General features: G+C 38.0%; 1 protein-coding gene across 1 annotated transcript in view; it reads left to right on the top strand.

Moving 5' to 3' along the window:
- The window catches only part of SLC12A6 (solute carrier family 12 member 6), a 140,233-nt gene that overhangs the window by 109,772 nt on the left and 17,157 nt on the right, over nucleotides 1-13,304 (top strand). The window contains exons 13-19 of the mRNA XM_007940493.1: nucleotides 2,561-2,735; nucleotides 3,022-3,140; nucleotides 6,014-6,112; nucleotides 8,102-8,221; nucleotides 9,198-9,302; nucleotides 9,693-9,861; nucleotides 12,571-12,766. Of these exons, the coding sequence (XP_007938684.1) occupies nucleotides 2,561-2,735; nucleotides 3,022-3,140; nucleotides 6,014-6,112; nucleotides 8,102-8,221; nucleotides 9,198-9,302; nucleotides 9,693-9,861; nucleotides 12,571-12,766 (983 nt within the window). The remainder of the gene's footprint in view (nucleotides 1-2,560; nucleotides 2,736-3,021; nucleotides 3,141-6,013; nucleotides 6,113-8,101; nucleotides 8,222-9,197; nucleotides 9,303-9,692; nucleotides 9,862-12,570; nucleotides 12,767-13,304) is intronic.

Here is a 13,304-nt window from a genome sequence, read left to right as displayed (position 1 = left end):
CAAAACTCATGTCTATATGTCACCACAGTAGGACAAACCAACAGACAAGTTTGTCCTGCTGCTGGAGACCTCTCGTGTCACCCCCACCTGGCTGACTGTTCCTCTTTCTGGCTTCCTGGCTTTTAATCCCCTTTCTCCTGCTCTTCCAGCCTGCTACTCTGGTGTCCCTGCGTTGTCTCTCCTCACCTGTAAGCCTGGGGCTCCCTGCCGGTGTAGGGTCACACAGCTACAGGGGCTGACAAACCCAAGGTTGGCAGGCAGTATACCAGCTGTTGAGTATGATGAACAATGAATCCAAGATCACCAGGCTGAACAGAGTATAGTTGGCTCACGGACAATTGTAGGCAGCACAACAGGATCCTAATCCAGAGAATAGTAATCTACATGTTACATAATTACATAATCTACATATTACATAATCCAGAGAATCTACATATTACAGATTGTTATGTGTCTTCCTCAAATCCTGATGCCACGTTCTTCATATAGTCCAGCTTCTTGGGTTCTTTGCTCCACATACAGATTGAATAAATACGGTGAAAGGATACAACCCTGACACACACCTTGCCAGAGTTTAAACTATGCAGTATCCCCATGTTCTGTCTGAATGATAACCCTTTGGTCTGTGTACAGATTCTACATGAGCACTATTAAGTTGTGGAATTCCCATTCTTTGCAGTGTTACCTGTAATTTGTTATGATCCACACAGTTGAATGCCTTTGCATAGTCAGTAAAACACAGGTAAACGTCTTTCTACTATTCTTTGCTTTCAGCCAAGATGCATCTGACATCAGCAATGGTATCCCTCATTCTGTGTCCTCTTCTGAATCCTGCTTGAATTTCTAACAGTTCCCTGTCAATAAACTACTGCAGTGATTTTTGAATGATACAAATAAGTAGCTCAGTATATTATTACTTTAATATTGTAATTGAAAATTTAGGGGTTAATAGAGCTTTGGTAGATTGTACCATAATACAGAAATTATTAGTGAGAGTGTAAATTGTAATACTACTTTGGAAATTAGTTGGACATAATCTTCTAAAGTTGAACATACACATAACCTAAAACTCAGCAATTCCACTTCAGAGTATAGCCAAAAGAAAGGTATGTGCACCAAGAATGCTCATAGAAGTACGATTCTTTTTTAGTGTGTTTGTGTGTATGTTGTATGACTAACTTTTTGTTTTTTTTAGAAATATATGCAGTAGAACATATACCACTTCAACCAAACAGTACTATTATTAGTAACTAAAACCTAGAAATAACCCAAATATTCATCAGTAATACAATGGATAAATTTACATATATTTGTGTGTATATGTATGAGTATGTCTGTCTGTATGTATGTGTAGACACTCATGCAACGGAAAACCATACAGGATAAAACCATACATTCATGAAAGTGAATGAATCACAGCTATACACGCACATAGAAAAAAAATGAATGAATTTCATAGACAATGCTAAGTGAAAGAAGCCAGGCACAAAACTTAAATACTGTGTTTTATTTATATCAAGTTTTAAAAGAGTTAAAACTATATGGTATAGTATCAGAGATTAGAATAGTGGGGTAGTAACTGGGAGTGGGGGTAAGAGAAGCATCTGGGTACTCATGATGTTCTATTTCCTGGATTGCATAGTAGTTACATTGTTACTTGTTTTATGAAAATTTATTGAGCTGTGATTTGTTTTTTGGACATTACTTTATGTTGTATTACTTAATAAAACATTACTAAAACCAAAGTGATTAAATAAACAGCAAAATGCCGTTTTTTACTCATCAAATTAGCAATGATTTTTTAAATTTTAGGCAGGTGTGGAGTGTGTCTGTGCCATAGACTTGAATTTTTGTATTGTTCCAGTGGTAGTAAAATTTAGTATTACCTTTCTGAAAAGCAGTTGTTTAGTGATTTTGAGATGTTTTAAAATAATCATTCCTTTGTTACAATTATTCCTTCTTAAGAGTCTGTCATAAGGTAAAAATTATAAAGTGTGAACATAAATATTTGCATGAATATGTTAAGTCCAGTATTTTCTGTAATAGCAAACCAATGTTAGAAGAATGGACGATGTAAATTTCAAGCCTCTAAAAATTTGTTTTTATAAAATAGAATAAGAAAATGTTTCTAAGTTTAAAAAGAATATGGAATTACAGGTTCAGTGTAATCTCTACTGTGTTTGAAAATATGTAGTAAACAAACTAAAGGGAAATATGCAAAATGTTAATAGCTGTGTTAAGATTATAGATTCCTTTCACCCTCTGCTTTTTTGTGTTTTTCTGTACTTTTTCAGTTTCTTTACAATGAGCAAGTATTCTGATAATCTAAGGAGAAAAGGTGTAATTGAGGTTTAGTTTATCTTCTGAAGAAATGTGGCCTTTCAGACTACTTTTTTAATAGGAGTTAATTGTACCTTTTGGTCAAATCTACCTACCTTTACATTTTTTAATTTTGATTTTCTAAACATTGTTAGTGGTTGAAATTAGGTGAAAATATCTCTAGTCTTTAAGTCTAAAGTTGTTTCTAGATTAAATTGTCCCACTCTTATTTTTCTCCCAGGTTTGGGGATGCTGTGAAAGGTAATTTGGTGGTGGGTACCTTATCTTGGCCATCCCCATGGGTGATTGTTATTGGCTCCTTCTTTTCAACATGTGGAGCTGGACTTCAGAGCCTCACAGGTGCCCCTAGGCTGCTACAGGCAATTGCCAAGGATAACATTATACCGTTTCTTAGGGTGAGTGACTTTTTCCTATGCCCTCTTACTTTTTTCCTAGACTATGTGTTAAGTGGTGTGGGTTAGGAAATACTTGGTTACAAACGAGGAGACATAGAGTTTTAGCATGAGTCTGTAAATCCATAGTATGAGTATATTAAGAGTAGAATAAAAGTGTTTAAAAGACAACAGAGTTGTAACACTAATATCTCAGTTAGATATCTGATACTGTGAGATAGAGGAATCAGGAACATTGTCTCAGATACTTCGCACACTTTTATGCCTGATATTTCCCCTCTATGTACAGGTTTTTGGTCACAGCAAGGCCAATGGAGAACCTACCTGGGCCTTACTTCTAACTGCTGCCATTGCAGAGCTGGGAATCCTTATTGCCTCCCTGGATCTTGTGGCCCCAATCCTTTCCATGTAAGAGCCCATTTTTTTCATTTATTCTTGGTTAAATGATATCTAATGTGTGTTGTTTTCCATTGGGCGTGTAATAGTAGTGATAACAAGAGTGGGGAAAATATAGATGTAATTTCACATAAGTAATAAATGTCCTGAGATATTTCACGTAAGGCTATCTTTTTATAAAGATATGACAGTTTCATATCACAGTTTCTTACCACAGTTTCTTCCTGCCTATATTAGTTCAAAAGTTCTTCCCTTCATTTCTGATTTATTATCACTTGGTTGTAGCTTTCACTGTTACTGTTAGCTTTTATTCATTCAGTTGTGATTTATATATTTATGACTAAGTACTCACTTGAAAGTGAGGATGACTTAAGGCACCTACTGATGAAGGTTGAAGAATACAGTCTGCAGTATGGATTACGTCTCAATAGAAAGAAAATAAAAATCCTCACAACTGGACCAATGAGCAGCATCACAATAAATGGAGAGAAGATTGAGGTTGTCAAAGAATTCACATTGCTTGGTTCTACAATCGATGCCAACGGAAGCAGCAGTCAGGACATTAGACGACGTGTAGCATTGGGAAAGTCAACTGCGAAGGAACTGTATCAAGTGCTGAGGAGCAAGGATATCTCCTTGAGGACTAAGGTGCACCTGACACAAGCCATGATATTTCCAATCGCCTGGTATGCATGTGAGAGCTGGACAATGAATAAGGAAGACCGAAGAAGAGTTGATGCTTTTGAGTTGTGGTGCTGGCGGAGAATGCTGAAAGTACCATGGACTGCTAAAAGAACTAACAGATCTGTCCTGGAGGAAGTGCAGCCAGAATGCTCCTTGGAAGCAAGAATAGCCAGACTTCGTCTCACCTATTTTGGTCATGTTGTAAGAAGGGACCATTCCCTGGAGAAGGATGTCATGCTTGGTAGGGTGGAGGGTCGACGAAAGAGGGGGAGGCCTTCAGGGAGATGGATTGACATGGTGGCTGCAATGATGGGCTCAAGTATAGCAGGGATTGTGGGGCTGGCGCAGGATCAGGCAGTGTTTCGTTCTGCTGTGCATGGGGTCACTATGAGTCGGAAACGACTTGACAGCACTTAACGACAACAACAAGTACTTACAGGGCACTATATAATATGCTGGGAATACAAAGACGAATAAGAGACCATCTTAAAAAACTGAGGGTATATAAGAAAATCAGTGATCCCATATCATGTGGTGAGTTCTGTGATAAAGGCCAACATTGTGTGCTATGTGAAAACTAAAGTGAGTCAACTAAACAATCTCTCAGTCAAGAAAGATTTTATGGGGAAGTGATACTTTTATCTTCAAAGATGACTACTGCTAAGCAATGAAGGAAGGATTTGCACACAAGGAACATATGTAGAGGAATTGAAGAATGAAATAATGTAGCACATTCAGAGAATTGAAAGTTGTTTGTTTTGGCTAGAATAGAGTGTACATGTTGGGAAGTAGCAGGCTAGAGAAGTAGGTAGAGCCATATCACAAAGGACCTGGAACGTTTGCCTGGAAGATGTTTGTAATCCTTTATAAAATCAAAGTCAAATTCAGTGCCGTCGAGTTGATTCTAACCATATTGACCCCATTGAGTTCCCAAGGCTGTAAATCTTTACAGAAGCAGACTGCCTCATCTTTCTTCTGTGGACTGGCTATTGGATTCAAACCACCGACCTGTTGTTTAGCAGCCTAATGCCTTAACCATTATATCACCTGAGCTCCTTACTTATTTATAATGGAGAGCAAAATAATGATATTTATGTTTTAGGATGATCAGTTTGGTATAAAATATGGTTTAGAGAGAGGCTGACATTGAACTGGGAATGCCAACTGGAAGCTTATTTGACTAATCTAGGAAGGAAGAAATGAGAACTTACACTGAGGTGATACAGTAATAGAGATAGAAAGGAAAAGGAAAGTTTAGAGATTTTAAGTAGGTAGATTCCATAGGAGTTAGTAAGTGAATTTTGAAGAAGCATGAGTAAAGTAGAAGAAACCAGGATTATTCCAAGAAAAACTGAGTAAAGAATTGGTTGTGTCATTCACTGAGAGAAAGAACATGGGAAGATAAATAAGTTTGTGGGGAGAGGTTTAAGTTTCTTTACTTCCTAGACTTAGTCAAGGATTGTAGGTGTTAGCTGCTGTTGAGTCACTTCTGACTCATGGTGACCCCATTTGTGTAGGGTAGAATCGCATCATACGGTTTTCAAGATTATACCTTTTGAAAGCAGAACACCAGGTCTTTTTTCTGTGGCACTTCTGAGTGAGTTCAAACCGCCAGCCTTTTGGCTAGTAGTCAAATGTTTAATCGTTTGTGCCACCCGGGGACCCCTGGTTAACACTTAACCACCCACTGCTGTTGAGTCAATTCCAACTCATAGGGACACTATAGGTCAGAGTAAAACTTCCCTGTAGGGTTTCCAAGGCTATAAATCTTTACAGAAGCCAACTACTTCATCTGTCTCCCATGGAGTGGCTGGTGGGTTCAAAATGCTTACTTCTTGGTTAGAAGCCAAATGCTTTAACCACTATGCCACCAGAGCTCCTTAGTCAAGGGTTGTTGTTGTTATGTGCAGTCGAGTTGGACCCGACTCATAGCAACCCCTCCTTGGGTTTCCGAGGCAGTATCACTATGGAAGTAGATTGCCCCATCTTCCTTCTGAGGAGTGGCTGGCTGGTGGGTCTGAACTGCCAGCCTTCTGGTTAGCAGTCAAGTGCCTTAGGCACTACACTACCAGAGCTCCCAGACAAGGGTTAGTGGTCTAGAAACAAAGTCTTAAATATAGCAGAGGTATCTAGTTGTTTAAAATAACCCTAGAAGAAGCATTGTATAGTAATCATCCCTCTTACTCTTTTTATTCTTCCAGGTTTTTTCTCATGTGTTACCTCTTTGTGAACCTTGCATGTGCCTTGCAAACATTACTTCGAACACCCAACTGGAGGCCCCGGTTCCGTTACTACCATTGGTGAGTGTACTTTTCCCCCTCAACATTTGGAGAGAAGCCATCATTGCACCAGAAAACTAGGAGGGCTGGGTTCTCAATAAAATTTTGTTCTTGATTGTTTGAACTTTCAGTACTCACCTGAAACTCTACCCTCTTCCATTTATCCTTTCCTGCTTTATAATCACTTATAATAACCTACTTAGAATAAAGATAAAAAAAACTTTAACAAATACTTCCAGTATACTACCATCTTCAGGTTAAAACAACCTCCCCTTTGCATATCTATTTTCTCCTTTCCCTATTAGTTAAACACTGAACCTCACACTTTCTACCTTTCCTCTCTCATGCATATATATATTTTTTTTTTCATTTTTATTGTGCTTTGGGTGAAAATTTACATAGCAAACTTTTTTACATTCAATAGTTTCATGCACATCTGATTTCACAGCCCCATTACCATCCCCAACTGGAAAAAACTCTTCTACCCTCTCCTCACTGTGACCACCTCCTCCCTGTGCCCTTCTCATCCATGCATTCCTATCTGTCCAGCATTCCCTTTATGTGAGTGCTGCCCCTCTGGTGTCTCATGGCTGATCGGTCCAACGGCTGCATCTCCCTAAAGTAGGTGGGTGCATCAACCTAGGGTAGGTATTACGTATGTAGGTGTTCCTCCTGTTGGGCTGAGAGCCAATCTATGTAAGTGAGTCTTTAGTCACTTATTCTCTCTTAATTCTCATCAGTTTTCATTCTCAAACTCTCTTCCTATAAGAATTTAATTTAGTAGTTAAATAGTGTTTTGCTACCATCTTATCTCTTTTCTTTGATAGCTTAAATTTCTTTAATATGGCCTGTATGTACCTGTTGTTACATCTCTCTTTGCTTAATTTCTTCTCCTTTCCAGTTTCACTTTCTAATGGTGGGTAGTGACTAAAAATTGAAATTTTCAGCGATTTTGACATCTCTGATCCTCTTTCTAGATAAAACTTTAGTTAAAAGTTCATTATGAACATTTTTTGTGATGCTATTTTACTTGTTTTTTGTTTTCTTTTTCTCTTTACTCTGTTTTCATTAGATCCTAGTTGTCTCTAGATTAACCATGCTCCTCTTCATCCTTTGAAATTCATCATACAGCTAGAAAGTTCATTCTGTACACAGAAGAACTTTAATAAATGGTTCCCTACCTGATTGAGGGAGCTCTGGTAGCATAGTGGCTAAGGCACTTGACTGCTAACCAGAAGGTTGGTGGTTCAAACCCACTAGCCACTCCTTGGAAGGAAGATGGGGCAATCTACTTCTGTAGTGATACTGCCTCGGAAACCCAAGGAGGGGTCGCTATGAGTCAGGTCTGACTCGATGGCACATAACAACAACAACAACAACCTGATTGAGGTTTCTCTTATGTAAAGTAAGAGCTCTAATGAGAAGTTCTTCTTGAGTTCTGCAGTTACGCTAATAAATGTTCATAAAAATCTTAGCAGTATTTATATGAAATACTTTTTTAAAGACCCAAGGAGGGGTCGCTATGAGTCGGGTCTGACTCGACGGCACATAACAACAACAACAACAGCAGAGAGTTACTAACATTTCTGGCTTCATTTCCTATCTTTGTTTTGCCAAGCATGTTTAAATTGTCCTCATAACCACAATGACTTTTGTAGCCTCTCTGTCTGTTCATATGTTTTTCCAACCAATGGGAAACATCCTCCAGCAAAGGGTGGTTTGTGGATGAGTGTGGTTTTGCTTACAGTCCATGATAGAACAAGTTTAGAAATTGAGAATAATAAGTTCGAAACTTCTTTAGTAATCTGACATTGCCACAATATCCATGTATGTGAAAAATTTCTTATAATTCATTTTTATTGAATTTACATCTGTTTGCAATAGATTTGAAAAAAATTTTAAATGGTCGCTCACCAAAGATAGTGTGAGAAGCACCTCTCTAGCATGGGCTTCTTTTTTAAGCTGCTTAGAAAGAATTTTTTGTTTGCTTGCTTGTTTTTAATTTTCTAGGACCCTCTCTTTCATGGGAATGAGTATCTGTCTGGCTCTGATGTTCATTTCTTCCTGGTATTATGCCATCGTAGCTATGGTGATAGCTGGTATGATCTACAAGTACATTGAGTACCAAGGGTGAGTGTGTAACAGCACAAACTGCAGATTTGACCTTACTGCTAACCATATCAAGACTGGCTAGTTTGGTTAGAGCCAGTCTAGTGAATATTATATTATGGGTTGAGGTAACTTCATTCTTCTGAAATGAAATTCTAGAACCCAGTGGTTCAGCTATTAGCCAAAAACATTGGGGATTTGAACCCACCAGCTAATCTGTGGGGAAAAAAGATCTTGTGATCTGCTCCCATAAAGATTATAGCCTAGGAAACCTTATGGGACAGTTCTACTACGTCCTATAGGGTTACTGTGGGTCAGAATTGACAACAGCACACAATAACAACAACAAATTCTCTTAACCATATTACAGGTGCAAGCTTTTGATTACAAGGGGAACCCATTGAGAAAGTATGAAAGGATCAATGAAAAATAACTAAAAGCATTTATCCAAATAATGGATCTGCATTTTTAGAACTTTAACACAAGCATTAATATTTTTCTTTATCTCTTCAGTCTTTCAGTTTATCTCTGAGACAAAAAAGCAATTAGTCCTGAATAACTTTGTAACTGCTAGGACTTTGCTAACCATTTCCAAAAATGAGAGATAAATAACACTCTGATTCAGAAGATTACATTGAGTTTTATTTTTAATTATTAATTATGTTCAAATTACTTTAAACTTCTGTCTGTATTAATGTCTTAATCTAAATTTCTATTTTACATTGTTTCTTTTGAATAGTTATATAGGAGGAATAAGTGAATGATCCTTTCTGCCTTTTTTCTCAGCTGCTTTTACAGTGGGTGAAGGGTAGTGTTGATCTGCTTACAATGGGTTCCTTATATTCCTAAAGAGCATTATGTACATCATTAGTATGAGTTTTAATCTTTTACCTTGTGCATGTGTTACTTTTTCAATCAGAAAAGTAAACTTAAATTTTTGAAATTGTATTTGGTATAGTTTAAATCTGTCTTTGCTCTTTAATCCTTTTCATCACAGAGCTGAGAAAGAATGGGGTGACGGTATCCGTGGGCTGTCCCTCAGTGCAGCCCGATTTGCTTTGCTTCGGCTGGAGGAAGGACCACCACATACTAAAAACTGGAGGTAAAGAAATCAACAGAGCTTAGTAGTATTGGTACTTATAAGATCAGGAAATCATGTGGTCAAGGAATTATGTAATGGACCTATTTTATTTTGAACCTATTTCATTTTTTATATTTAATCGAATCCTTGATTCCCTTTTCTTCATGTGATGTGTGTTTAAGATTCTTACCATTTTTTATTCTTTCTACATCAATTTGAGATAATACTGGGAGAATTCAAAAATAACTGAGTATTCTTATCCTTTCATTTCCTTTAACACTTGCCCTCTGTCAAATTACATATTTTATACAGCTCTTCTTAATTAAAGGGAGTGGAATTTTCATTTTTTTCCCCAAAGCCAATATGTTTTGTCTCTGTCCCTTTTTCCCTCTGCCCCCAATCTCTTTACAGGCCTCAGTTGCTTGTATTGCTGAAACTAGATGAAGACTTACATGTCAAGCATCCTCGCCTCCTCACCTTTGCTTCACAGCTCAAGGCAGGAAAGGGTCTCACAATTGTGGGCTCTGTCATCGTGGGTAACTTCCTGGAGAACTATGGTGAGGCTTTAGCTGCTGAGCAGGTAAGAATCCATCCAGGCTTATTGACTTAATGGAAGAATTAAAGTAAACTTACAGTTTTGTGATGTTAAGTAATCAGGTATCAGCTTTCTAATTAATCCTTTTCCTGAGTGATCTGGGAGATTTCATTTTCAGTTAGTGCAGACTTTTGAATGGTCATGCCACTCCTCGGAAGGAAGGTTGGGCAATCCTACTTCCGTAGTGATACTGCCTCGGAAACCCAAGGAGGGGTCACTATGAGTCGGGGCCGACTCGACAGCACATAACAACAACAATTCTCCCAAATAAGATGAGCCAGAAAGATGGTAATTTATTCTTTCTTCCCATTTAAAGCATTACTATGTTGCTAAAATAAAAGAATATCAAGGCTGAGCACTATTTGATAAATGTTGTTGTTGTTACGTGCTGTTGAGTCGGACCCGACTCATAGCAACCCCTCCTTGGGTTTCTGAGGTAGTATCACTACAGAAGTAGATTGCCCAACCTTCCTTCCAAGGAGTGGCTGCTGGGTTTGAACTGCCAGCCTTCTGGTTAGCAGTCAAGTGCTTTATGCACTACGCTACTGCAAATATTGACTCTGAACACTGAGAAAGTGGTGTAAATAAATCTTCCCCAAACTATGGGGAGAGTTCTTCATACATAATCTTGTGACAACAAAGACAGTAAGCAACTTTTCTTCCTTTTTAATACTATGTGGTATTATAAACAAGTTTCTTCGCTATTTCTGAAGAGCTGCACTGAATATTAAGGAGCCCTGGTGGCACAGTGCTTAAGTGTTTGGTGGTTAACTGTCAGGTGTATGGTTCAAACCCACCAGCCACTCCCTGGGAGAAAGATGTGGCAGTCTGCTTCCATAAAGATTAAAGCCTTGGAAACCCTGTGGGGCAGTTCTATTCTGTCTTATAGATTTGCTGTGAGTCAAAATTGACTCAGTAGCCATGAGTTATACTGAATAATAAAGTTCTGCCTGATAAGGAAGTTGCTTTCCCTCTAATACTTATAAATGATAGAATTAATATTGCTGTTTAAAGATTTCAGTTGCATTTCAAAAATGTTACACATGTCATTTTAGAATACTTTGAAACTAGAAGTACTGAAGAAATGTTAGTCCAGAATGATTATAGAAAGTAATAAATGAATCAAGAGACCTGCTTCTTACCCAAGCTGCACCACTGACTTACTCTGTGCCTTTGGGAAAGTCCTTTTCCATACCATTATTCTCCTTCCCTTTCCATTAAGAAGGTGGAGTAAGAGTCAATGAGATATTATCTCCAAATTAGTTGAAGTTCACAAAAGAATATTAAAGCATATACAAGTGTCATCATATAAAATGTCAATAGATAGAAAAGGAAAATATAAAAAATAAAATATACTTGAGAAAATCTAAAGTGAAACTGAATTATTAGATTTAATTTCTTGTAATCTGAGTCAGATTATGACTGGGGCTGAGGAGGTTGATCTTACTCGTATTAGTGAACTTATCCTGGTCAGTGAATGAAGAATATTAATCATTCACTTTGTGAAAACCCCTGTTCTCAAATTTTAGGTATGTTCCCAAGGAAGGAAAACAGAACAAACAAAAAGACAGAGAAACTAAAAGTAGATAACCAGTTTATAGATGTCCAGATAGGTATTAAGCATTTAAAAAGGAAAAATACAAAAAGTAGTGGATTTCATTGGGATAATTAACTTTTTTTTTCTGTAACTTTTTATTGTGATTTGGGTAAAAAAGCATTGAACAATTCATACACATTTTGTTTCATGTCATTGATTATAATCCCCTCAATTCTCTCATCACTCATCCTACTTCCTCCCTATATTTCTCGTTTCCATACTTCTTTCTTTCCTAACCCTTCCTGCCTTCTGAACTTTGTCCTTGGGCAGTGCTGCCTTTTTGGTGTCATATGGTTGATTGTTCTGAGGAGTGGGTACCTCCCTAGTGTTACTATTCACCTTGTAGACCAGCTTGTTGATTAGATGAAAACTGAGCCACAGGCGTTAGATCAGTTCCAGATCCAAAAGGTGATTAAGCGCCGTAGTCTCAGGGATTCCACCAGTCTATATCAGATCAGTAAGCCTTTTTTTTTTTTTTTTTTAATGATTTTGAGTTTGTTCCACCTTTTTCTCCCACTCTATCCAAGACCTTCTATTGTGATCTCTTTTAGAGCAGTCATAGCAGGCACTGTCTAGTTCTTCTGGTCTTTCAGGGTCATGGAGGCTGAGGTTTGTGTGGTACATTAGTCTTTTGGACTAATTGTTTCCATGTTCCTTTGATTTTCTTCACTGTTCTTTGCTGCAGACATAGAGAGACCAATAATTGAAACTTTGATGACCACTCACAAACTTTTAAGACCCCAGTGACTACTCACCACATCAGAATGTAGAACATTTTCTTTGTGGACTGTGTTGTACCAATTGACTTTGATGTCCCCTGAGACTATCGGCCTATACCCTCTTGCCCAGTGACTCATTCCCTCAAGGTTTTTGGTTATGGCTAAGAAGTTTTCATAACTTTGCCCCCTGGATGATCTGCTATATTCATGGGTATATATGCAGCATATACGTAGAAAGGAATAATTAAATTTTTTGATTTTTCCTTAGAAATATTATCTTACGTAGTGTTTGGAAAGAGGGAAATATATATGGAGAGGGAGTTAATTAAAAAGTTCAGTGTGAAGCAATTCACTGTTGAGATCATGTGTCTCTTTCAGACCATAAAGCACCTAATGGAAGCAGAGAAGGTGAAAGGATTCTGCCAGCTGGTGGTGGCAGCCAAGCTGAAAGAGGGTATTTCTCACCTCATCCAATCATGTGGCCTTGGAGGCATGAAGCACAACACAGTGGTTATGGGCTGGCCTAATGGTTGGCGCCAGAGTGAAGATGCTCGAGCATGGAAGACTTTTATTGGTACAGAACACTTTCCATTACTATCATGTGGACACAGATAAGGAAGACAGTTAAATCCCCATCACCCTAAATGTACTTCCAGCCTCCTATAGTAGAGACTATATTATTGCTGAAGCATAGTTTTATAAGGGCACCCGTGTAACTAGTGGAGTCCCTGGGTGGTTAACATGCTTGGCTGCTAACCAGAAGGGTGACATGTTCAAGTCCAAGGTGCCTCAGAAGACAAGCATAGTGACGTACTTTTGAAAAATCAGCCATTGAAAACCCTGTGGGGCACAGTTCTACTCCAGCACACTTGGGGCCACCATGAGTTGAAATCAACCTGAGGCTCCTGGTTTGGTTTTGGATATTGTCATATAACTATTAGTAATAGCAACCTGATTTCTACCCACCCCTACCAACTTTACTTTATGTTCATGAATTATTTATCTCTGTCAGGTTTTGTGCTGGGAATTATCTCCTAAATGTTTTCATTTATTATTTCTTATATTGACATTCTCACAGGAATTGAGAAAATGATCCTTTGGCATCAGAATCT

Source organism: Orycteropus afer, unplaced genomic scaffold (assembly GCF_000298275.1).
Source record: "Orycteropus afer afer isolate SDZICR_OR568_19922 unplaced genomic scaffold, OryAfe1.0 scaffold00068, whole genome shotgun sequence".
Taxonomy (NCBI): Eukaryota; Metazoa; Chordata; class Mammalia; order Tubulidentata; family Orycteropodidae; genus Orycteropus; species Orycteropus afer.
The sequence above is the reverse complement of the archived record's forward strand: the minus strand, read 5'-3'. Positions and strand labels throughout refer to the sequence as shown.